General features: G+C 41.1%; 1 protein-coding gene across 7 annotated transcripts in view; it reads right to left on the reverse strand.

Annotated features, from left to right (window-relative positions):
* The window catches only part of Slc4a7 (solute carrier family 4 member 7), a 91,877-nt gene extending 66,360 nt beyond the window's left edge, over positions 1-25,517 (reverse strand). For 3 of the 7 annotated variants that reach the window (XM_052734082.1, XM_052734085.1, XM_052734081.1), the window contains exon 1: positions 25,303-25,516. In XM_052734082.1, coding sequence (XP_052590042.1) covers positions 25,303-25,350 — 48 coding nt within the window. In that variant the 5' untranslated portion in view covers positions 25,351-25,516. Of the gene's footprint in view, positions 1-25,302 lie in introns of all 7 variants that reach the window. The other 4 variants (XM_052734084.1, XM_052734086.1, XM_052734083.1 and 1 more) reach the window with 2 other exon arrangements.
* Between the last annotated feature and the right edge of the window lie 317 nt (positions 25,518-25,834).

The following is a 25,834-nucleotide window of genomic DNA, read 5'->3' on the forward strand; positions in this document are numbered from 1 at the left end:
CTGTTTATTAGCTTTCCCCAAATTCTCACTATCTAAACTCAGAAACAGGGTTGGTCTGCTTGAATTTTCAAATAAATTTCTTGCTATCCCAACTCACTAACTAATCCACCAAATTTAGCACCAGGCATAGCATTCCAAGGAAATAAAAATTTTCTGCTATCCAGGCTTACTTTCTAAAGCTAGACACCCAAAGAAAACCTCAAATAGAACTCCAAATTGGTAGTGTTCAAGTCAATTCAAAGAAGTTAAATGACTTGCTGTAGGAGGCTGTATGAACCATGAGACAATTCCACACAATAAACTGAGAAAAAAGACACCAGTTAGTCAGACTTCCTTAGTAATAGGGCCAAAGTCAGAAACAAAGCCAGGCCCTAAAACAGCTTAAGGGTGAGAAACTACAAAACCCAACAAGTATCTCTTGTCACTAAATGAAACTTCCAGTTCTGGGAATGGGTAAAAACCTAACTGAATTTTTGGCCAAAGGGGACCCAAGGACACCCTCACACAACCCAGCCTATTGCCACGGTTTTTGGTTGCTCCCACAAACTGATGATAAGGTCCCATTATTGAAGACAGCACTTACACACCTTAGTGAACATGGAGAAGTTGAGCTGGTGCCTAACTACTTCATCCCTACTACTAGTGTTTATGATAATGGAAGGTACTCTGCATGCTACCAGAGGAGAAAGGGAAACACCAACCCAGCTATAAATTCTTTTATTGATAATGGTAACTGCCTGCAAGATGCATTCATGCAATTGTGGTACAAAGCTTTTAGGAGTAATCAACTAGTATCTGATTGGATTTAAGATGGAATCCATACAAGACACTGCTTGGATAGCCAAGAACCTGAGAGGACAGGGATCTAGGGGAAATCCAAATACTACTGTTCTACTAAAGAAATGTAGCCAATAAAATGACTCGTAATGATAGTCTGCTATTCTCATAGATCAGTGTCTTGTTCAGCCATCATTGTTCTTGCAGCACATGAGAATAAATGCAGAGACCCAAAGCCGGACTATGTGCAGAGTAAGAGAACTCAGAACATTCAGTCCTAAAAGGGATGTCTCCCCTCAGGGCTCGGGGAACACTGCAGAAAAGGAGGCAGAAAGTGGGTAAGAGCCAGAAGGTATGGAGGACACCATGATAACAAAGCCTTCTAAACACAGCAGAATTGAGAGCATTATGAGACAAAGATCTTCCAAAAACACCACTGAGTTTGTTTTGTGTTACTGTTGGGTATGGGGTCTGTCCTTAATAGTGGTTTGTATACCCAGTGAGAATCCATTAAAGAAAATTTATTTTTCCTTCTTGAGAAGTTATCAACTGAAGATACTGGGTTAGGTAGGGGCTTGTGTAAACTCTCCTCTCTCAGTGCTGAGACTCCACCTGGCTTAGACCCATGAAGGCCCTGCACATGCTGCCAGTCTGTGAGCTCACATATGCACCAATCCTCCAACTGACGAGCTCTCTCCTAAACCTCAGAGGCCAAGGCTGTATCCTCATAGGCAACATACTGTCCATACTAAAGGGATTAACTGCTCCCATCCAAGCCTTCGTTTAGCCTGTACAACTGCCAGGATAAGAAACAATACAACTAATTCCTGGCCTCAAACAACACAGCTCTACTTACGTGTTCAGATGCATCAACAATGCTAATCAGCTTGCACTAAAAATACCCTAAGTCCACTATCTACCATTTACTTTATATTTTCATTACACTTACTTTACGACTATATTGAGTTAAAAATATACATACTCTATCATTTTAAGTATTTGTCAAAGAAAAATACTTCCACTTGTGCAAAAATCCTCAGAGGAGGTGGGTGGACACCCCCTTTACTAATCTACTCATCCTATTCCTGGGAGACTATACAATTCCGTCCCATTCTCAATGTAGTAGGTTCTTTGTTTTTTGTTTTTTCTTAGACAAGGTCTCACTGTGTAACCCTGGTTGGCCCGGAACTCTCTATATAGACTAGGCTGATCTTGACTTCACAAAGACCTGCCTGCCTCTGCCTCGTGCGCCACACAAGGCCTATAATTTCTACTTATAAAGAAAAAAGAAACAAAAACAGGTCACTTGTATTTCTTAAACTAAGAAATGGCTGGGAATGTAGCTCTGTAGGAGAATGCTTACCTAACATGCACAGGCTCTGGGTTTGACGGGGAAGGGGGGGGGGGGGGGGACGACGACAAAACCTAAAAACTAGAAGCAAGTTTTGAGGTAGCAAAGACCTCTCATACCAACTAACACTTGAGAGGCAGAAAAAGGAGACTCTTGGAAGGATTTTAGGGTACGAATTGAGTTCAAGACTACCCTGGGTACGAAAGAAAGAAAGAAAGGAGGGAGGGAGGGAGGAAGAACGAGGGGGAGGAAGGGGGAGGGAGGGAAGGAAAAAGGAAAGAAAGGAAAGCAAGCTGAAAGTAGATCTAAATACATAGTTAGGAAAGATCTCAAGGATATATTATTTGGTGAAAAAGTAATTTACAGAGTTATAAATAAATCACATACACACTAAAAATCAATTAAACCAGTTTTGTTCCCAAATGTCTGTTTCCATGTGTGTTTATTTCTATTTAGTAATAAGTAAAGAGAAAGGTTTGATGGAATCTGCACCAAACTATTAACTGCTCAGAAAAATGTGTCTGAAGGAAAACTAAGTTCAAATATCATACAGTTGCTATTACAGTTCTCAAATGTAACTAGCATAACAAAATACAATTAATTTTATTATTAGGTTTTTGACAGTTCTGGGGGCTGAACCGAGGTTCTTGCATATGTCAGGCAAATGCTCTGGCACAGAGTTATATCCCTAGCCCTAAAGTTCGGGGGGGGGGGGGGGGGGCACTGTTTAACTCTGTAACCCAAACTAGCTTTGAACCAATGACAATCCTAGAATTAAAGATATGAGCCACCAAAACTGGCTTAAAGTTAAAATCTTTTAAATATAAAAATATTACAGACATAGGGCTAGGTATGTGTATGTGTGATTAGCTGGCATGAACACAGTGCTGGCTTTCAGTCCCCAGCACTTGGATGGTAGAAGCAGGAGAACCACAAGTTCAAAGGTCATCTAAGGATGCATAGGGAGTTCAAGGTCAGCCTGGGCGTCATGGGACCCTGTCTTTTAAAACACAAAAACAAAAACAAGCCAGCAAAACTTAGAGCACTAACTGACCAAAGGAGCACAGGAAACAAATTCACTTCTCCCTTTCCTAGTCTTTCAACTGTGAAACATGAGTAGTAAAGACAGCATCTGTTGTAACTGCCTGTGTTGTGTAGGCTGTAAAAAATGGCCATCTGGCTGTATGGGAAGAAATACAACAAAAGTACAAAGGGTACATGTGACCACAGACTAAAACCACCAGAACAAAGGCACTGGGTATTTGAAGGAGATAAAAACTTGGTCTAAATGCATGGCTTTTAGGTGTGATTGTTTTAGAATAATGCTTTATGCCATTTCAATGCACAGGAAATTAATACTCCATGCAAAATGTGCGTTCTTTTTAAAAGTTGACATGCAGATCCATGTGCATATTAAATGTTTGTAATGTGCTCACTAGGGAGACACTAATGAACAGAGCCCAGCAGTCCTAGTGGCATTTCATCTCTTGTATAACGTTTTAAATATTCACATTTCAATGTCAATTATTTTTAAATTTTCACATAGAAAAGACTCTTTCAACATTTTTACCTCTAAGAACACAGCAGTAAACTAAAGATAGCAATACCTAAGAATAACACCGACAACATCTACCTAAATAAATAATGCCATGTCACAAGAAAAACCAAAAACACAAAAGAACAAAAAAGCATCCAAATTACATCTATGCAGGCCAGGCTCAATCTAATCTTATCTTAATTCTGCTCTGGTGTCAATTTTTTTAAATTTATAAACACCACTATATTACAACATAAAATATAATATTAATTACCCATAAGGCATGTGGATATCTTATTCCAGAAAGAGATTAAATGTTATACATGAAGTAACAGGTACCCAAGGTTATTTATTATAGCAGTGCTTGTAATAGGAAAAGGCTGGAAACAACTTACCATTCCTTGATAAAGGAATGTGTAGTACACAGCATAGAAACAAGGTGTCTTCAGGACGAGAGGAAATCAAATTTGAATGCTGATATAATTTGGGTTCCTTTTTCTTTCCCCATGTCTTGCTTGTCTGTTTTGAGACAAGACCTCAATCTCTACCCTGGGCTTGACTGGAATTCACATGCTGCAGGAAGTCTTCCTATCCTAGCCTTCTGGGTGCTGGGAAACAGGTAAAAGGCATAACACCTGACTTATTCATATATAGATCTGACTTTTCTTGTGCCATGGCATTATGCTGGAATTTGAATTTTAACTAAAGACAATCCAAATTTGAACAAAAAGCCTCTAAGGAAAATAAAACAAAGGGAATGTGAAAAAAGGAAGTATGAGAGCAGGGAAACTGGAGTGAGATGAGACAAGCACTGGTGAGGAAAAGTCTCGGCAACTACGAGAGCTTAGGCACATAACACAGGATTACTGTCACCAGCCAGTTCAAAAACCTCACTGGGTTGTGTGTGAAATTTAAACACTAAGATTTTACTATTTTACAAAGAGACATATTCACTCCAAGATTTAACCAACACAGACTTGCTAAGACACAAGAATACTTTAGCAGTCAAATATGTACAAAGTAACAGAGATAAAAATTTTTAAATTTTATTTTAATTACTGATGTTAGCCTAGCATAATGGCTCATGTCTGTAATTCTAGCATAAGAGGCCAAGACCAACAATTATCACAAGTTCCACCCTGGACTATATAGTGTATTCCAGGACAGCCTGGGGTACAGAGAGAAATACAGGAGTACATACCTGTAATTCCAGTTAGGAGGCAGAGAAGAGAACTGTCACGAATTTGAGGCCAGCTTGGTCTTCTAGTCAGCCAGGTATATATAGTGAGATCTTGTATCACTCACACACACACACACACACACACACACACACACACCAATTTGTATAACTACCTCTTTACTATAGAAAACCAGAGTGGGATGTGAGGAGGTCTATAAAGACTGACCGAATGCTTTTCAAGGTCCACAAACCAGGTGTGGTGGCCCCAAACTGCAATTCCCAAAACTGGTTGAGATAATTGGACTGCTAGAGTTCCAAGCTGGGTTCAGCTGTAGTATGAGATCATGTCTCAAAAACATAAAGGGGAGGAAAAGCGGAAAAAGAGAAGGAAAAGGAGAAGAGCAGAGTGAGGGAAGGAGGGACGAGGTAGGGAGGAGAACAAGCATAATTTCCTTAAGGATTTGGAACTAAAACTCATTCACTTAGCAAATACCCAGGGCACAATGTGAGTATTATACTACAAACGGGTATGTGAAAACTCAAGCCTCCAACTTATTGGTTTATTTAAGACATGATCCTCAGCCGGGGCGGGGGGCGGGGGGGGGGGGCGGGGGGGGATCTGGAGGCAAAGGAATTATCTTTTGAAATCCTGACCAATAAGGCCATAAAGGCATCTACATGGAATATGATTTGTTTTTCCAATTCAATTTTCATTCTTTCTTTCCTTGTCTTTTAATCTAAATGATGAAAGAAATACGCAAAGTTTAAGTGACTTGTTCAATCCCATTGCCAGTAAAAGAACTACAGTGAAAAGCCAAGGCTCCTGAACTCCATTTATGTGAACTGTTGATTCACTAAACTACAGATAAGGTCACTTGTCATAATACAGCATTTCTTACTTAATAACAAATTCGTGGAATCACTTAATTATCTCACAGGCTGAACAATAAATACTAAAGTCAGTAAGCACATCTGGTTTGTTCTCCACTCAGTTCCCAGCACCAAGCAGTATCTGGGCCCTGGGAAGTCCTTTATTTTAATGTGCTGAAAGTCCATTATGTCTGAAAGAATAAGTCACTATTAAAAATTTTAAAAAATTTAAAAACTCAAAGATCCCTTGGGAAGCGGGGCTGGAGAGATGGCTTAGGGGTTAAGATTACTGGCTGCTCTTCTAGAGGACCTGGGTTCAATTCCCAGAACCCGTATGACAGCTCACAACTGTGTATAACTTAAGTTCCAGGGATCCAACAGCTTCACACAGACATACATGCAGGCAAAATACCAAAGCACATAATATTAAAAGGAAAAAAAAAAGTTCCTTCTAGGGACTAGAGAGGCAGCTTAACAGTTAAGAGCACTTGCTGCTCTCCCAGAGGCCCGTATCAGGGGCTAACAACCACTCTAACTCTAGCTCCCGGGAATCTGATGCGGGAACTTGCACTCACATGCATACACCCATATGCAGCACACACAACTACACATAATAATAATAAATCTTTAAAAGATCTCTTCTAAACACAGAGCATAAATATGATACTTTAAAAAGTAATCGTTCAATTTATATTTTTGAAAGCCCAGAATCAGCATAAAGTCAAAATTCAATTCACAAATAAGAATCCAAGTTAAAAAAAAAATCAAACAAATCATTTTTTTACTAAAATTACATGCTATAACTAAAATTTCTCTTAGTCATTTCCCTTGCCTGAAAAAGCAACATTTACAACATACACCTTTCTTGGTCAAATTATCAAAATATGGGACTTAGCATAGTATGAATAACATGTTAAAGTTACTTAAAATATATCATTTTAACCTAGTATAAGAGCTTTTGACACCAAAGCTAGGAAAATCCAGTATTAAAAGAGACATCAGAGATCCCCATTAGAAATTTATTTTTCTATCATCACATGTGGCTATAACCCAAAAGCAAGGCCTCTCATAGATTCTGATTACTAAACATTATAGAGAGTAATTTCAGCTACCAAACATCTTAGCTTCCAAATGTGCTTAATATGATGTTATTTCTTTCCAACTATCTTAGCCATGTAACTGTTCTTAATTATTTCTTTTATTTTTTGAGATTATAGTATAATTACAACATCCCCTTGCCTTTCCTTCCTCCAAGCCTCCCATATGCCCTTCCTTGAAAAGAACTTTGTAGAGTGGTACAGATGCTGCCAATATTCCTAACTTTACACAGGCTTTACTCTTCCGCAGATGAGTTCCACAGCCAAGGACAGAGGAGATGATAATTCTAAGCCAGCGTTAACTGAACCCCACATTTCTCCAAGATACACTATAAAGTTTAGAAAGATTCAAGTTTATCTGTAAATAAAACACAAATTCTAACTAATAGATACCTACATGTAACTTCCTCGCCGGCCGAAATCTTTCCATAGTAATACTGACAGGACAGGCCTTGTTTTTACAGTGCAGTAAATCCCCAGAAGAGTCCAGGGGCAGTGAGGGCACATCTGATTTAGGTCACTGTGCTTTATACAGATGAACTCCTCTAAGTTGCTTTTATGGCACAGCCAATCACTGTCTTCTATGTTACCTAATCTTCCAAGCTGTTAACTACAACTTAGAAAGGGTCAGGGCACTAGCCAGATCTGAACTGTAACAAACACATTTAGAAATATTGAAAGAAGCCAGGTGTTTCTGCAATCCCTGAACTTGGGAGATGGAGACAAGAAGACCAAGAATTCACAAGGCCAGCGTCTACCACATGGTGAGTTCACGGTTAGCTGGGGGGGAGTGTCATGAAACTTTATCTTTAAAACAAAGTGTAGGGAAGAGAAAGGGAGGGGCAAGAAAGGAAAGATGAACTGAAAGAATGAAGCAACCAGTTTAAAGGAAGTCTCTCGACAACATTAAAACAAAGAAAGCATAGTCTAAGTATCCTGTGTGTGGATATTTAAGTGTATGTGTGTACCTTACTGTACTTTTCAGTAAGCTAAACTTAATTGCAGCACAACCCAAATGCTTTTATTCAGAGAGATCTTGTTTTTGAGGATTACTAAATTTATACCACATTACCTCAAACTATATTATTAACAGAATTGATAGTCATCCTATAATCTCTAACAACTTGAAGGGAAGACAAAAATAAGCAACATAGCCCCAGCACCTGACCAGGACCCTTCCATACTCTTTTTACTGGAAACTTCAAGGGACTTTTGTTTCTGATAGTTACATCTACTTTTACCATAGTAGAATTAAAACTCAAAAAACTAGAGTTTATTTAGAAAACAATAAAAAAAAAATACATGGTAACTTATGTAACACCTTAATGAAAATAAGTATATCAAAAACAATCCAAACTTCAGTGAGGATAACTTTGTGTTTTTGTTTGATTGAAACAAGTTCTCCCTATGTAGTCTAGGCTGGCCTGAAACTTGTAATCCTCCTGCCTCAGTCTCCCAAGTGCTGGGATGATAATGGTATTGCCATAACACATAGCAAATATTCTTCTCAATTAACAGTGGAAACTCCTCTTTAACACCAATTCAACTCAAAATATTTCTGTAAAGTTAGCTGCAATGTGAAACCTGAAACAATTTCAAATGAATATTCCATATACAGCTATCAAAACCCATTTGTGTATGTATTCTTGTCTTCTTTTTAGTTTTGTAGTGTGTGTCTGTATGTATTCGTGTCTTCTTTTTAGCTTTGGTGTGTGTGTCTGTGAGAGTGGGGAAACAAAGTACCTCATTAAATGGAGTTTGCCATTTTCAATAGACTGGATGGCCAGTGAGCCTCCAAAGATCTACCAGTCTCTGGACACTAGTACTAAAGTCACAGGTACACACTAGCTCTGTTTTTTTTGTAGGTGCTGGAGACCCAAACTCAGGTTTTCATGTTTGCAAAGCTACCCACTGAACAATCTTCCCAACCAGTTTTCCTTTTTGAGAAAAGGTATTCTACAGACTAGAATGCTAGAAGTCACAGAAATCTTCCTTATTCAACTTCCCAAGTGCCTCCACTCTGGTTTTTGTAATTTGAATGGTTATCATACGGAATATTAGTGTCTTTCTAAATGTCATATTTCATGACATGGTAAGAAAAATAACAACTCACATGTGTCAATAAAACTATCACCATGTGTGGTCAAGACCAAGGATTGAGAAATATCAGTGTCAGGAGGCTGGTAGACACAAGTTTTCTAAAGTCCTTTTTGCCTGAAAGCCCAGATGATTATTTATTATTACTAGTTAAAAACTATACACACACACACACACACACACACACACACACACACACACACACACAATCAATTGTCTTATTGAAAGTAAAAGGCTCTCTTCATTTATGTTTGAGGAAACATCTATTATATGCCATACTGTCAGCTGTTCAAGTGAAACTAAGTGTTACATGACAAAATAATAAAAAAGGTGATCAGCATGCATAAAGGTCCTATGTTCAGTTCTCAGCCCCAAGTACACAAATTCACTCACTGATCCATACACCCATCTGTTGTAGAATATTATTTTAAGGTGTGTTACTTTTGTTTATGTTGCATTTGTTTAACTCTGTGAAGCTGTGTTACTGTGCCTGTCTAAAACACCCGATGGTCTAATAAAGATCTGAACAGCCAATAGCAAGACAGGAGAAAGGATAAGCGGAATTGGCAGGCAGAGAGAATATATAGAAGAGGATCAAGGAATGAGAGAGGAAGGAGGAGGACATCAGGGGCCAGCCACACAGCTACACAATCAGCAATGGAGTAAGAATAAGACTTCCAGAAGTAAGAGAAAGATAAAAGCCCAGAGGCAAAAGGTAGACAAGATAACTTAAAGAAAGCTGCCTAGAAATAAGCCAAGCTATGGCCGGGTATTTATAATTAAAGATAAGCCTCCGTGTGTGATTTATTTGGGAGCTGGGTGGCAGACCCCCCAAAAGAGAAAAAACAACCAACAATACCCGTCTATTCAAGAAACCATGTCCTACCTCCAGAAACTACTCATTCTTTGCTGGACTACTCAAACATTCCTAATTTCACAAGAGTTCTTTAAGTTAGTTACCATGAACTTGGTCACTACTCAAATCAAGTACTAGTCAATGTCAAAGCCACAATGTTCCAACACACCACCTATCCTCAAAGTTAAACTACATATAACTTTATCTGTCCTACATAATGCTATTTGCTCATACATTTCATGGGAGAATTTTAAGAAAATAAATTATTCATTCACAAAAATGCTCACTTAATTATTTTTCAATACTTTAAACCTACTAGTAATTTAGTGACAGCTAATAATATTAAAAGTATTACCATAAAAAGCAAAAATAATAACACAGTAGTAGGTCAGCATAAATATAATAAAAGTGGATATTTGGTCTTAATTTGATTTCTATAGATAAAATAGAACGAAATTGTTGAAGAAAAAAAAATCCATATAAACCAAATGCAGACTTGCTTCATTTACAATACTTCAAGGAGCACAAGGCCAGACCACATCCTCCACACTGCTACATTCACATGGCTTAATTTAGGCAACCATTTCAGTTTTCACCACCACTAAAATTCAGGCCTCACCATAAGATCATCACCTAATGGCTTTGATTAGAAACAGGAAATTTTCTCCTTATGTTATATATGAGGTAAAGACAACTCCTCAAGGCCATTTTTAAAGTTGTATCAAATGCCATAGCATTTCAAGAATTTTGTTTATAACTATATTTTGATGTATGTACCTGTGAGTATACCACCATATCTGGTTCTGTTTTTCTTAAGAGTAATAGTTCAGGAGCCAAAGTAAAGACTTTGCTAACATTCAGGAGGCCTTGGGTTTAATCCTCAGCACTGCAAATACAATAACAATGTTTCATGGTTAAATTTCAAAGACAAAAATGATATAAATTCAACTTGCATTTGCTTTGAGAAATGTCAATTTAGTTACAGTGTTTATAGTACTCGTCTAGTAATTGTTCTCTCAGAATTGAAGAAAGTTACAGACTCAGAAAGTAAACAAAACCTACAGGTCTCAACAGTTCAAAATAACAGGAATCACCAGGCCCATCCTCAAGGTTAATCCAGACTGCTGGGATGGCTAAACTGCCTACAAGTTGAACAGGGAGCTCCAGGGGTATAACTTCTGTCCTTCCTCAGTGATTCAGCTACTGTGAGTAATCCACCACCTACAGCCCTGGAAGTAATCCCAATAAATTCACTGGTTCACTAAGCTAGACTTTGTAGAATAATTTCTTTGGTCTGTCATCAGTGTCCTACCTGAAGGGGACATTTGTTCCTATCTCCCCAAGAAAAGTCATACAATATTTAATCATAAAGATGCAGTGATCAGCCGGGCGGTGGTGGCGCACGCCTTTAATCCCAGCACTCGGGAGGCAGAGGCAGGCGGATCTCTGTGAGTTCGAGGCCAGCCTGGGCTACAGCGCGAGATCCAGGAAAGGCGCAAAGCTACACAGAGAAACCCTGTCTCGAAAAACCAAAAAAAAAAAAAAGATGCAGTGATCATATTGGACTACACTTAGCTAGAAAATTTTACCTAAGAAATTAAAAAGGTAAACCTGGTAAGGACAAACTCCAACTTATCTAAATATAGTTTTAAAAAGTTAAACTAGGGGATACAGTTGGCTCTGCAATTAAGAGCAGTTGTAGCTCCTCCAGAGGACCCAAGTTCAAATCCCAGCACCCATGTTAGACAGCTTACAACAATCTGTAACTACAGCTCCAAGAGATGATACCTTCTTCTGATCCCCTCAGACAAGAGCCCCCACCCACACACAAGTTTAAAATAAAAAGTCAAATTAGACCTGCACAAGAGCAAGCCAATTAGCATTCCAGCAATGATGGAGAAGGTTCATGAGCTTCAACACCAAGCTGAGGATCAGGAGAAGAGGAATCATTTTTCTTCTGGATACAGCAATACTAGGTCTCCCATGCTCAAGTGGGTGGCCCCACACCCACACAGGTGCCTGCAGCACTAACTGGACTCAATGGTTATAAAAAAGAAGAGTAGGAGGAGGAAAATATGAAGGTGAAGGAAGGAAGAAGCCTCAGGAAGGTACAGAGGAAGTTGGAGGGGAGTCGGTATTAAGATACATTGTATATATGTATGAAATTGGCTCACTGGTTAGAAACACTGGCCAAAGGGTTGGGGATTTAGCTCAGTAGGAGAACACTTGCCTAGCAAGCACAAGGACCTGGGTTCGATCCTCAGCTCCGGAAAATTAAAAAAAAGAAAGAAACAAACAAACAAACATACACTGGCCAAGCGAGGCTAATGACCAGAGTCCAGATACCAGCGACCACATAACAAGCTGGATGTTCAGTGCATCCCTGAGGCCCCAGCACCAACGACAGGTGAAGAAAGAATGGTCACTGGGGCTTGCTGGCTTCTAAGCTAGAAGCTGAGGGTGTGTGTGTGTGGGGGGGGGGGTGCCGGACACAGTTCCAGGTTCAGGGAAGGAGGGAAGGCTGGCTTCCATGTATACACACAGACACAAACACATTAGCATACCCCATATTCAGACACCTATACACACAAATAACAACAACAACAACAACAAAGTCAAAATATGGGTTGGGGAGATAGCTTAGTGAATAAAATGCTTTCTGCAAAAATGGGCAGCCCTGAGTTTAAATTCCCAGCAGCCACATAAAAGCCATGCAAGCATGGCAGCTGCCTGTAATTCCAGTAGTGAAGAGAAGTGATAGGGGATCCCTGGAGTCAAGCTGAGTAGCCAGACTAGCCACAAAAGCAACTTCAAGTTTAGCAAGAAACTTTGCCTCAATAAAGACACTGTAGAGCAATCAAGGAAAACATTTGACATCAACTTTGGGCCTCTGCATGCACACCCAATACACATATGAACATGTGTACATACATGTGTACATACATACATACATATGCACACATGTAAAAAAAAATCAAATATGGTTGGGTATGGTGGTGTATGTTTGTCACCCCAACATGAAGGAAAACAATAAGTTCAAGGCCATCCTGGGCTATATATATATGTGTGTGTGTGTGTGTGTGTGTGTGTGTGTGTGTGTGTGTGTGTGTGTGTGGTTTAATATAGTAAACTATGATAAACTTATTCTGTCTTCCCTCTTTTGACACTTTTGTTCTCTTGCTCTATAACTCTTGAATCAAGTCCTTTGGGACAGGGACACTAAACCTTAGTGTTAATGACATTTTGGCCTATGTACTACTTTGTCTTAGCAGGCTGTACAACTGGTAGGTCATCACATATTAAGTCTTTACTTAACAGATGTCAGAAGCACGCACACACACACACACACACACACACACACACACACACACACACACACACCAAAGTTAGGATAAACTAAAATATCCACAGATGCTGCCAAATGTCCACTGGAAGGTAAAAAGATACCTTGGGCCCAACCACAAAGAAATCTACTGCTTTGGAAATAACCAGGGAGCACTACTAATTTTAAAGAACCTGAAGAAAAAAATTTAAATCTATCTGGTTCCATCTCAGCAACAGTATGAAGATGTGTAAAATCAAACATAAAGCAAAGCCTTCATCCTTTCACAAAAACTGACCTAAACACATCTTGAACTTAAAGAGTTTTACTGAATATACTTGTTTTCCAGGGCACAGAAATATAAATGCACACAAATGTTATTCTGTATTCCTATTGCTATTTCCATAAAATACTTTTAAATCCATAAAAGGGAGCTGAAAAACATTTTTCTATGTGCTTCCAAATGTTACAGAACAAGTCTTCAGGCCTTAGTCTACTGAACTTTCACATATGAAAATGGCTGTCAAACCAGAGCACTTCTACACTCATCTCACAGACCTACTAAACATACTGTAAAGTCATTAGCTCTTGGCTCTGCACTTTTGTTGGTTTGGTTTGGTTCTGGGTTTGAGACAGTGTTGCTATGCAGCCCATGCAGAACTCAAACTGCTAAGTTATGTTGAAGATATGTTGAATTCTAAGACAGGAGTGCATATTATGTAACCCTAACACTGGAGGCTGAAGCAGGAGAACCATTGCTAATTCAAAGTCATTAAAAGTACCAGGACGAGCCGGGCAGTGGTGGCGCACGCCTTTAATCCCAGCACTTGGGAGGCAGAGGCAGGCAGATCTCTGTGAGTTTGAGGCCAGCCTGGTCTAGAGTGAGTTCCAGGAAAGGCACAAAACTACACAGAAAAACGGTCTTGAAAAACAAAAACACACAAACAAAAAAGTACCAGGGCAGCCAGGGCTACACAGGGAAGAGTTAAACTTAAACGACATTCTCTTCTCTACATTTACCTCTTATTTGGCCGCTTCGTAGAAACATGACTACTACCCAGTGCTTTTCTATTAGTTTAGTCAAGTGCCAAATCCAGCTGATTCGGCTGCCTATGGATCTTAAGGCAGCCTGCTTCTCCTTTTACTTTCTCTGATCATCACAGCTCAAGCCTCTATCTTTACTGGCCTGGAAGACATGGTAACTTTCTCGTTGGCTTCCAGCTTCCACATAACTGTCTCTAGAGTTGCCTGGAGGAGACAGTACCGACTGCTCCCCCATTTAATATCCACAGCTCTCAGAAAGAGTCCAAGCCAAAGGTCTACCTTACTTCCCTTCTCCAACACTGCCTGTGGTCTACTTCGCTATTTATGTGTACGTGTGTTCTGCCTACATTTATGTCTGTGCACCACACGCATGCCTGGATCCCATGTAGGCACCTGGAGAGGTGTCAGATCTTCGAGAACAGAAGTTACAGGGGGCTGAGAGCTGCAATGGATGTGCCTGGAAGAGCAGCAAGTGCTCTTTAACACTGAGCCGTCTTCCTAGCCCGTGTTTCCTTCCTGTTCAATACCTCAACCATTCTCAACTTATTTTAGAGACTTGAACACACTAAACTGAACAACTGGGTCTTGGAATATTGTATGTCTGCTCCTTGATAAATGTTGTTAGATAATTGAGTGAAGAGGGGAATAAAGTTTATTGTTGAAGAAAATGAATTCTATTCATTTCTTCTTAGAAATAGACACCTGTTTTAGAGTTCCTATTGATTTTCTAAATGAGTAGCCTCACCTGCATTCACATTCCCAAAGACTTTATTAAATTCCTCGTTTATTATACCATTCTCCCATTTTATTCTTTATGTATTCTTTGGAGACAGAGCCTCACTCTGTAGCCCAGATTGGCCTCAAGCTGGCAATCTTCCTGGCTCGGTCCTGTTTCCTTTCCTATTCTTTAATTCTTGTCCGTTTACTCTCATAAAATTTGCCACTATGTAAACAAATGAGGAGGGGCAAGAAATCACCCAGACCCAAATCTTTGGCCCAATAACCTCCAAGTTGTTTTTCTTTACCTCCTTATTTCCTCTAAGTATTAATTCTGCTACAATCGTTAAGGCCCCACACATGTTAGGAAAGACTAGTCCTGAGCTATATAAACCTGCCTCCTTTTTACTTTTTGTTATGAGACAGGGGTCTCAATAAGTTCCCCAGAGTGGCCTTGAACTCACTCTGGATCCTAAATGGGGATTCAACTTGTGATGTTCCTGCCTCAGCCTCCCAAATAGCTGGAATTACAGGTCTATACAACCAGATCCAGTCAGAAAGTATTTATTCTTATCTACAAAAAAAAAGGTATTGTTAGAGAATATGGAAAATACTGGGAATATGTTTGGGATCTCTGCACTTTGGAGAATGTTAAGTTAAATATCTAATCAAGTATTTGCTAAAATTATTAAATAAATGTACTTAAAAATTTAGTTTGTATTCTGTTCAGCATAGACACTGTTGTACTATGAAGTAATTTTCATTTGAATATGAGTTGTTGAAATAAATGTCCAAAAGAAGTGTCAAAGAGTAGCTTTGAATGCAGGCAACAAGCATTTGCTATAATTGGTAAATTGATCTGCCAGTTGACCTGCATAGCAATTTAGCAATGCTTTAATCTGAATTCTTATATTATTGCTATTTCATAATTGGGACTTCTTATCTCAGTAAGAAAACAGAAATTCTGTGAGGCTACTAAGCAGGCTTCTCTTGGTTTCTCTATTAGAACTTTGTTTAAACTTCCCAGATTCTTTCTGAAAGTACATAGAGTTCTCTTTGGGATCCAAGAAATGATGACCAAACACTACAGGACAACTAGGAAAGGGTCTTAGGGAATAGCTACCTCTAACCTTCTCATCTCTGTCATATATTTCTTTCTCAGTTCCACCGGAAATCACTGTCTGCACTGGCTCCAGCTTCCTCTGTTTTCTCAGCAGAGGCTCTACTCTGGATCCTTCTAAATAAGGTTAAGACTACAGATTTTAATTAAACAGATTAGCCAAATAACTGCATTGTAGTAGAATGCATAAAGCCAGCAGGGCAATACCTGTAATCCAGCACTTAAAGTTGCAGCAGGCAGAAGAATACAAAGGTGTGTTGGCTGCCAGGAGCCACCTGGTGGTAAGACTGTCTGAAACTATGAATGTGTTGGCCTGGGTTGTGCTGTCTCTGAATTTTGTCTTATTTTGAAAAAGTATGTAGAACTTATGATCATTTCTCAAATTCCCTATTTCTGAATAAAATAGCTAGACAAAATAAAAAGTTGAATGAGGGTTAAATTTATTCTGAAAGAATCCCAAATTCTTAGCAAAAGGGAAACTAAGTCTCCCAAATGCAAAAATAATCCCAAGGAAAACTGTACCCTGCAGGTATGACATGCAAAAATACCCAAGGCAGCTCTTCCTGACAACTGGGAGTAGGTAAGATCACCCCATTCTTCCTAAAAGGCCCCCACTGAGGAGTGCACTATGAGGCTAGGGGGCAATTGTAGTCATAAAGAGTGTCCACAAACCCCAAACCATAAAATTAAAAACAGATGAGAAGCAAAGGTTCCTATTATATAGTAATTCTTAAAGATGGACTAGAAATAGCACATTTCAGCATTTCCAGAACAGTGTAACAGCTGTCATCTAATCTGAGCTTGGAAATCCTTCTTGTCATTAGTCATTTATAATCATGTATATGAAAAACCCATGGTTTCCATAAAGCAAAAACCACACAAGGAGTAGCAAACAAGTAAAATACATAGTTTCCAAAAACTATCTAAAATTTAAAAATATCTAAAACTGGTAAAAACTGATTTCTATGTTCCTGGTGTTCAATACTTACCACCTGCTTAAATAAAGCCTTACCTCCAGTTAAATCAAGGACAGGGCTCAAGTGGCTAGTCTGAGATCCCAGACCAGGAAGGGCTGAGGTGAAGTACTGAACTCCTGGACAGCCTGGGCAATAAAGCAGCAAGATTCATCTCAAAACACAAACAAAAAATGAAACGCCCTCAGAGTATGTGGGCACTTGCTACAGTCCCAACACTCAGGAAGGTTATGTCCAAGTTCACAGCTAGCCTGAGCTACAAAATAAGTGAATATCTCACAAACACAACAAAAAAGAACTTTTAGTGGGTTTTGTTACTTTGTGTAATCTCTGAACATACACTAAGGCTTATAATGAAAAACAAACATAAAAATACTTTCTTGAAAAGACAAATAACTTCAAAAGATGGAAAAATGATCTTTTTCCCAATGTTAACTTTAAAAACTTGGTAAACAGTGCCCCTTGTAATAAAACCAGGAACACAATATGACCAGTGTCCCCTACAACTGTGTCCCTATAATTTTAGCAAATGCCAATTCACCTGGATTATTTGTTGAGTTTATTTCTCAGGATGTTGGAGATCTAATTGCAGTCCCTTAAGCACCTTGAGCAAGTGTTTTTCCACTGAGTTACACACATCCCTAGCCCTTGAACTTAAAAAATTATGACTATTTTATTCATAACTTAAATGACTTAAAACATTTAATAACTTTGAGATATATATATGAATCTTAAGTACGTTATGGATAACTTAAAAACAATTATGAATTTCAATTAAAAGGTAAGTATTTTCTCAAGGGGAAAGTCTAGGTTTACAACAGTGTATCCACCAGCTGGGCATGGTGGCACACCTGTAATTACAGCATTCAGGAGTCAGAAAAAGTCGTCTAAAGTCGAAGGTCAGCCAAACCATCTCAGAAAGAAAGGAACAAAGTCATATTGTACATCACTGTCCTGGCTTGCTTTCTATTGTGATAAAGACCATGACCAAAACAACTTAGGGAAAACGGCTTACTTTAGCTTATAGTCATCAAGAGAAACCCAGGCAGGAACCTGCAGTCAAGAACTGAAGCAGGGGCCATGGAGGATGTGACTTACTGACTTGCTCTCCATGGCTTGCTCAACTGACTTTTTCATACAAGCCAGGACCACCTGTGCAGGGGTGGCACTGCCCACAGTGAACTGAATCATACCACAGAAATCATTAATCAAGAAAATGCCTCACAGCCATGTCTTCAGGTCAGTCTGATGGAGGCATTTTCTCAATTGATGTTTTTCCTCAGATGATTCTAGCCTGTGTCAAGTTGACAAAAATAAGCAGTACAATCGCCAAACCGTTACTTCCTTATACCTAAGCCATTGCATTTTAAATAGTGCCCCTAACCTTTCCTTTACACTTCACTGACTCGAATTCCTGGGTAGAATGTAAACAGAATTAGAAAGAACATCAGTAACTACAAACTCCAATTTCTAAAGGATAAATGAACTCTGTACACAATTAGGTAGGTGGTATGCAGCTCACTGTATTAGTAATGAATTCGGTACATAATTAGGTAGGAGTTATGCAGTTCATTAACATTAGTTAGGATTTTTGAGCTATTATATACTATATAAACCATAGCATCGATGAAGTACCTTCACAACATGAAAATTAGGTAATTCATATGTTAGAAGATTCTATTAACACCTCATGAAGTAATGTCAACCCATGACATAAATCATCTGCTGGGCATGGCAGTATGACAAGAGACTAAGGAAAGAGGATAGAGATTCTGTTCATGAGCAATGCAGTCTGAGGCCAACCTGGGCTACGTAGTGAGATGCCCAATCTCAGAAAGAGGGGGTTAGGGGAGAAGATGAGAGGGGAGAAGGAGAGAGGTATGGAGAGGAGAGAAGAAGAAGGAGGAATTAGAAGCTGGTGTGGTGGTGCATATATGTAGGCAAGAAAATTGCCTTAGTTTGAGGTCAGCAGTGAGTTCAAGGTCAGCCTAGGCTCAAATTTTTTCTGCTATGTATAAACACATGCCTTTAATGAGGAGGCAGAGGACCTGTGTGAATTCGAGGACAGTCTGGTCTATACAGGCCAAACAGGGCTACAGAGTAAGACTCTTTAGATGCTTCCTAGGAGACGTTTACCAAAAGCATCTGTAGTTCTACCAGGAAGATTTAAGAGAAAGAGGCTCTACATGAATCTGATTCATTTTCTTGTTGAATACATTGATTTTTAAAGCAAAAGAGATTCTGTAGACCTTTAGTATTTTCCCAAAATGAAGACTGCCAGTAAGTTAATGTACTGATACACAATTGTAATCCCAGCACTGTGAAGGTGCAGGCAGGAGGGGGACTAAAATTTCAAGGCCAGCCTGAGCTGAAGATGAGTACCAAGCAATCCTGGGCTACACAGCAACACTTGTCTCAAAAAGAATTTTTAAAAATAAATATTATTAGGTAGGGAAAACTGTGTATATAAAAGTATACAAAGCACAAGCACACCAAGTTATTAATTATATGTTATAGAAAGCTGCAAAGAAAAACTTTCTATCGCCCTTCCTTTAGAAACCATTCCACACTCCTTTCTAATCAAATGTGCATCTTACGAGTGTGACTCTACTTTCAAAGATACATCTTAATCCTCATCAGAAATGATATACAACCAACAGCTTCTCAAACTGGGCAATCTAGTAGAAAATAAGTAATACAATCTTGGAATCCACAGGCAGAGGAAGATCTCCACAGAGATATGAACAGAATGGGAAGCAAATGGCTTTAGTCCACATAACACTCTCTGCACAAGAAAGAATAGGGTATTTAAAACACTAATGCATTTTGTCAAAATGTGCTGTAACTCTTCACTTCTATACTGTTGAGGTTAAAAAAATGCTTCATTAAATGCATTAAAATTCAAATAGTATCAGTTCCAGATAAATGCAAATCTGTATCATAACCACATAATATTCTAATCCACTCTTGCTATAGCAGTCACAGGCCAACCTAGCACTTTTCTAATATCCGGCCCCCAGCACTGCTACAGCCTGAATCACAACACCAGTCACAGACCCCAGCACTGCTACAGCCTGAATCACAACACCAGTCACAGACCCCAGCACTGCTACAGCCTGTATCACACCAGTCACAGACCCCAGCACTGCTACAGCCTGAATCACACCACCAGTCACAGACCCCAGCACTGCTACAGCCTGAATCACACAACACCAGTCACAGACCCCAGCACTGCTACAGCCTGAATCACACCAGTCACAGACCCCAGCACTGCTACAGCCTGTATCACACCACCAGTCACAGACCCCAGCACTGCTACAGCCTGAATCACAACACCAGTCACAGACCCCAGCACTGCTACAGCCTGAATCACACCACCAGTCACAGACCCCAGCACTACTAAAGCCTGAATCACACAACACCAGTCACAGACCCCAGCACTGCTACAGCCTGAATCACATCAGTCACAGACCCCAGCACTGCTACAGCCTGAATCACACCAGTCACAGACCCCAGCACTGCTACAGCCTGTATCACAACACCTGTCACAGACCCCAGCACTGCTACAGCCTATCACAACACCTGTCACAGACCCCAGCACTGCTACAGCCTGAATCACAACACCAGTCACAGACCCCAGCACTGCTACAGCCTGTATCACACCAGTCACAGACCCCAGCACTGCTACAGCCTGAATCACACAACACCAGTCACAGACCCCAGCACTGCTACAGCCTGAATCACAACACCAGTCACAGACCCCAGCACTGCTACAGCCTGAATCACAACACCAGTCACAGACCCCAGCACTGCTACAGCCTGTATCACAACACCTGTCACAGACCCCAGCACTGCTACAGCCTGAATCACACACCAGTCACAGACCCCAGCACTACTACAGCCTGAATCACACAACACCAGTCACAGACCCCAGCACTGCTACAGCCTGAATCACACCACCAGTCACAGACCCCAGCACTACTACAGCCTGAATCACACAACACCAGTCACAGACCCCAGCACTACTACAGCCTGAATCACACAACACCAGTCACAGACCCCAGCACTGCTACAGCCTGTATCACACAACACCAGTCACAGACCCCAGCACTACTACAGCCTGAATCACACAACACCAGTCACAGACCCCAGCACTGCTACAGCCTGAATCACACCACCAGTCACAGGCCCCCTTGGTGGTTAAGCATCTTCAAAAACACAACTCTAAACTTGTCCAAATCATTAAATCTCAATAAAATATGTGATACGCTGGTAAACAAAGAAGATACATATTTTATTATTAATAAAAATTATAATTTTCTTATTGATACATTTACTTCAAAACTGAGAATTACTAAATGTACAAAAGTGGTAACTGCAGGAGTGTAAAATAGTGTGTGTTGATTATTACCCCAGCTGTATGGAGGGTTGAGACAGAAAAATGGTGAGCTGGAACTGACTTCCACACCCGTAACTGACCTCTATGTGTTCTTGTTCTTTTGTTCTGTCTCTCTGTCTCTGTCTGTCTGTCTGTCTCTGTCTCTGTGTCTCTCTCTCTCTCTCTCTCTCACAAACACACACCAAAAAGAATGTTTAAACTATGTATCTATCAGCTGGGCGGTGGTGGCGCATGCCTTTAATCCCAGCACTCGGGAGGCAGAGCCAGGCGGATCTCTGTGAGGTCGAGGCCAGCCTGGACTAGAGTGAGTTCCAGGAAAGGCGCAAAGCTACACAGAGAAACCCTGTCTCGAAAAACAAAAAACAAAAAAAAAAAAAAAAAAAAACTATGTATCTATCTATAAATAACTCATAGCATTAACCTTATAAACAACCCCTATGTTCCTTTACATAAACGTCCCTTTGTGTAGCTGCAAATCCTATCCGCTCTAAGATCTTATTTGTGGTAAGATAGAGTAAGAAAGAAGAGAGAAAGAGGAAGAAAAACAACCCATTACAGGATGTTGACAAGTAACTACCGAAGTTTATATATATATTGGCTAGCACGCCACATGCCACTAAAATGTTATACTAGGTTCCTCCAATGCCAGGGTACTTTGGCTTTTAATTTTAATCTACTCAACTAATAAGAGTTTAGTATAAGACCATGCTAATTTTCATATCCTCTGCTCAATCAAAAGAAACCCTGTGATGGCTCCTCTGAGAGCAGCCCTCGTCTGTCTCAGGATAGATACAATGGTCCCCCAATCCAAGTTCAGTTTCCTTAGACAGATGACAGGTGTGCTGCCTCTCCCTTTACGGTTACAAACCCATGAACTCAAATTGGAACTCAAATTACCAAGAATAAGCCAAAAAGGTTAGTGGAGTTCTGGTAATACTCCTGAGGTGCCATATACCTAAAAGCTGTCAATAGCAACCCAGTTCCCCAAAATGAGGCTATTTACAGCCTCACAAAAGCTGGGTTATTTGAGTCTTATTACATTTAGCCTAATACCTATTTTTCAAGAATTATTTCTAACAGACTCATGAATGTTTTAACTGGCATTCACAAGTGGAATGTAAAGGCTATCACTGTGTTCTCCCAACACGCCAAAACAAACTCACTGAAGGCAGGACTCCATCTACCTTGTATGTCTATTTTCCCAGCACCCAGTATCCATGAGACATTTAATATCTATGAAATGAAGCTGGGTGAGGTAAAATATGCTTATAATCCCAGCATTTGAGGCTGAGACAGGAGACTGATGCATTTTGAGGCCAGTTCTGGCTATATGGTGAATTCAAGATCATCCTCAAATACACAGAAACCTTGCCTTTAATAATAATTAAAAAAAAAAAAAAAGCCAGGTGGGTTGTGGCACACTCCTTTAATCCCAGCACTCAGGAGGAGGCAGAGGCAAGCGGATCTCTGTAAATTCAAGGCCAGCCTGGTCTACAAAGTGAGTTCCAGGACAGTCAGAGATGAAACACAGACCTATAACAGCTGTGTTGAAAAACAAACAAATAAAAACAACAAAAAGCCTAATAATGAAAGAAATCATAGAAGCAACCTTTTCATGGGACATTCCCAAAATGTTCAAAAGAAAGCTTATTTGCTATTGCTAGAAAAATGCTACCATTTGTTTATAGCCTACACTAGAAAATATGACTAACAAACAACTACTTACTCTACACTAAAAACTAAGACTTTGATAAATTCTAAGTGACACCTACAAAGGTGATATTTTTATTAAAGCAAAACAAAAGTTGCAGCCAGACATGGTGGCACAAGCCTAGCATGTGTGAGATTTCCCTCACCCTGTTTAATCCCTCAAAACAAGAGATAATGCAAGGTAAGATTTTTCTTTCCAATGCTATGGTCAGTGAGAATCATAATTCTAGGAGAAGAAACCTTAGATACTACATTATGAAAAGAATGGGCCCCATTTTCAGAGTAATATAAATGGCCACCAACTTAATGGCCACTCAATTCTTTGCATAATTATAAACTTAAGGTGGTACCTAAGTATCGATTTTAGTCTACTCTTTTGGCAAGGCCAGTCTATTGTGAACCAAAAGTTATAAGTGAGTTGGGCATGGTGGCTCATGCCTGTAATCCTAGCACTAGTGTGGCTGAGACAGAAAGACTAGCAAATTTGAGGCCTGCCTGAAGGACAAGGTGAGTCCCTGTTTAAAAAAAAAGAAAGGAAGGAAGGAAGGAAGGAAGGAAGGAAGGAAGGAAGGAAGGAAGGAAGGAAGGAAGGAAAGAAAGAAAGAAAGAAAGAAAGAAAGAAAGAAAGAAAGAAAGAAAGAAAGAGAAAAGGGAAAAGAGAGAAAGAGAAAGAAAGAAAAAGTTACAATTGGCAAACATCAGAGTATTTCATTTTTATGACTTTCACTTATCAAAGTAAAGTGAACATGGGAAACTCTAACTTTGTCAGTGTCCCACTTTTCAAAAATCAGAGCACCCTCCACCATTTCACCCATTTTCACGGTTTCTTCTGGTCAGAAAATTTTGAAAATTTTGCTGAATTTTATTTCTATTATTAATTTCTGTAAGTTTACTACTGACATTTATTCTCCCAAAGACTTAGGGAGTATGACTTTCCAAAATACTCTCCTACCATGCCACTAATACCAGAACCGAGAGTTCATTGCCATGTTTGTCCCATCCTGTCCTTCGTTGTAGACACACCCACATCCCTTTGAATGAAGCTATTAGGAAAAAGCGGGTTCTACTCTGGACACTACAGTACATATCTTAATAAGTTACTGCACAGAATGAATGAATGAGTGGCCATGGCAGTATTATGTACTACGTCTGCTTAAGAAGACAGTGTTTGAGAATACACATTTCTGCCCAGCTTTATGAAAACTGATACTGTTTACTGTTCTGCTGAAAATGTGCAAATAAGGTTAAGGATAAGCAACAGTGTATTTGGCAGATACTCTTGGAGAAGGTGCTGCCTAACAGTTCATTCAAAAACCATAAAAAGAATCCTTAAAGTTTCCAGTACGCCATCACTGTGACCCATCAAACCCATAACCACTGCCGAACGAATTCACTGTCTTCAGACTCAAGTTCCCCTTTATATTTAAAGAACTTCTATTTGAATATGGTGAAGTAATAATGAATGACCACTGCCCGTGGCCTCCACAATAATCTTAAAATTAACGTGGGATAAGGACGTTAAGAAAAATTCTAATTTAAAAAAGGAAAGTGAAAAGTTGTTTTCCTTGCTGTGAAAAGACTGGAAAATTTTTATCCCTGCAAGCTTCCCTCCCCTTTCGCTGGTCAGAGTAAAAATTGCAAGTAGGAAAATTAATACCACCCCATCCTTTGAGTCATAGCCCATGAAAGAAGACAGTCTCCGCTGTGGAGCACATATGCAGCCCTGTTTCTTGAGAAAGGGCCACTTGTCCTCCGTCTAAATGAGAACCCCACTTTTGCAAGCCCACGGCTACTCAAGCAGCTTGCTAGTGTCACTGGGAAAGCGGGGTCCGCTGGGCTGGTGACGCGGTCCTTTCTCTTTCTATGGGGCCCGGAGGAGGACATCCACACGGTCCTTCTCCTGGCCGGCGACCCGACACTCCACAGAGCGCTGGCACCGACGGTCCGGCCAGAGGTGACGGGCGGCGGGCGCAGGAAGAGCAGCCGGGCTGAAGGACCGCGGCGTCCACGCGGCGGGAGAGCACGGCGGCGGCGCCGCGAGGCTGCGAGCGGGGCGCTGCGGCCGGCGGACACGCGCGCCCTCGGGGGAGCCGTCCGCCAGGGCTCCGGGCCGGCCGCGGGCTGCCGGCCCCCGCGACCCCCGCCACACAAAGGCGACAGCGGCGCGCGGCCGCCGACAGAGGCCGCCGGCAGCCCCGCCGCGCCGCCGCCGCCGCCTTTGTCTGCGGGCCTCGGCCTCCCCGCTCCTTACCCGCGTGAGTAGCGGTCTCATCTGCTCGCCGGCCCCGTCCGCCTCCATGGCCCGCCCGGGGGCACTGTGAGGCCGCGGCCGACACGGGCACGCGGCGGGCGACCCTGTGCGGAGCGCTGGCCGCGGAGAGCGGCGCTGGCGCCGGGAACGGGCTGCGGGCGCGGGGCGTTCTCAGGCGGAGAGGCAACGGCGTGCCGCGAGGACTGAGGGAGCCCGAGGACGCCGCGCGGAGGAGGCAGCCGCGCCGGGCCGGGGGCGGGGCGGGGGCGGGGCGGGGCGCGCTCGGGCACGCCCCCCGGAGCCCGCCCCCTGCCTGTTTGGCACTACGGCCGGCGTCGAGCAACCGCCTCCAGTGGCTAGGCAGCTCGGAGATGGGGCGGAGGCAGAAGGGAACAGACATTCGTGTCAGCCAATCAGCAGCGCGGGATGTTCTGTTCGGCTCCCCCCTCACCCCCCGCCCCCACGGTCAGTTTCCTACAGGCCCCGCCCCTCTTTGTAAAGGCTTAATTGACCGAGGCTAAGAGTGGAACTC

The sequence above is a fragment of the Peromyscus californicus genome, unplaced genomic scaffold (genome assembly GCF_007827085.1).
Source record: "Peromyscus californicus insignis strain IS unplaced genomic scaffold, ASM782708v3 Scaffold_12__1_contigs__length_115047231, whole genome shotgun sequence".
In the NCBI taxonomy this organism is placed as follows: domain Eukaryota; kingdom Metazoa; phylum Chordata; class Mammalia; order Rodentia; family Cricetidae; genus Peromyscus; species Peromyscus californicus.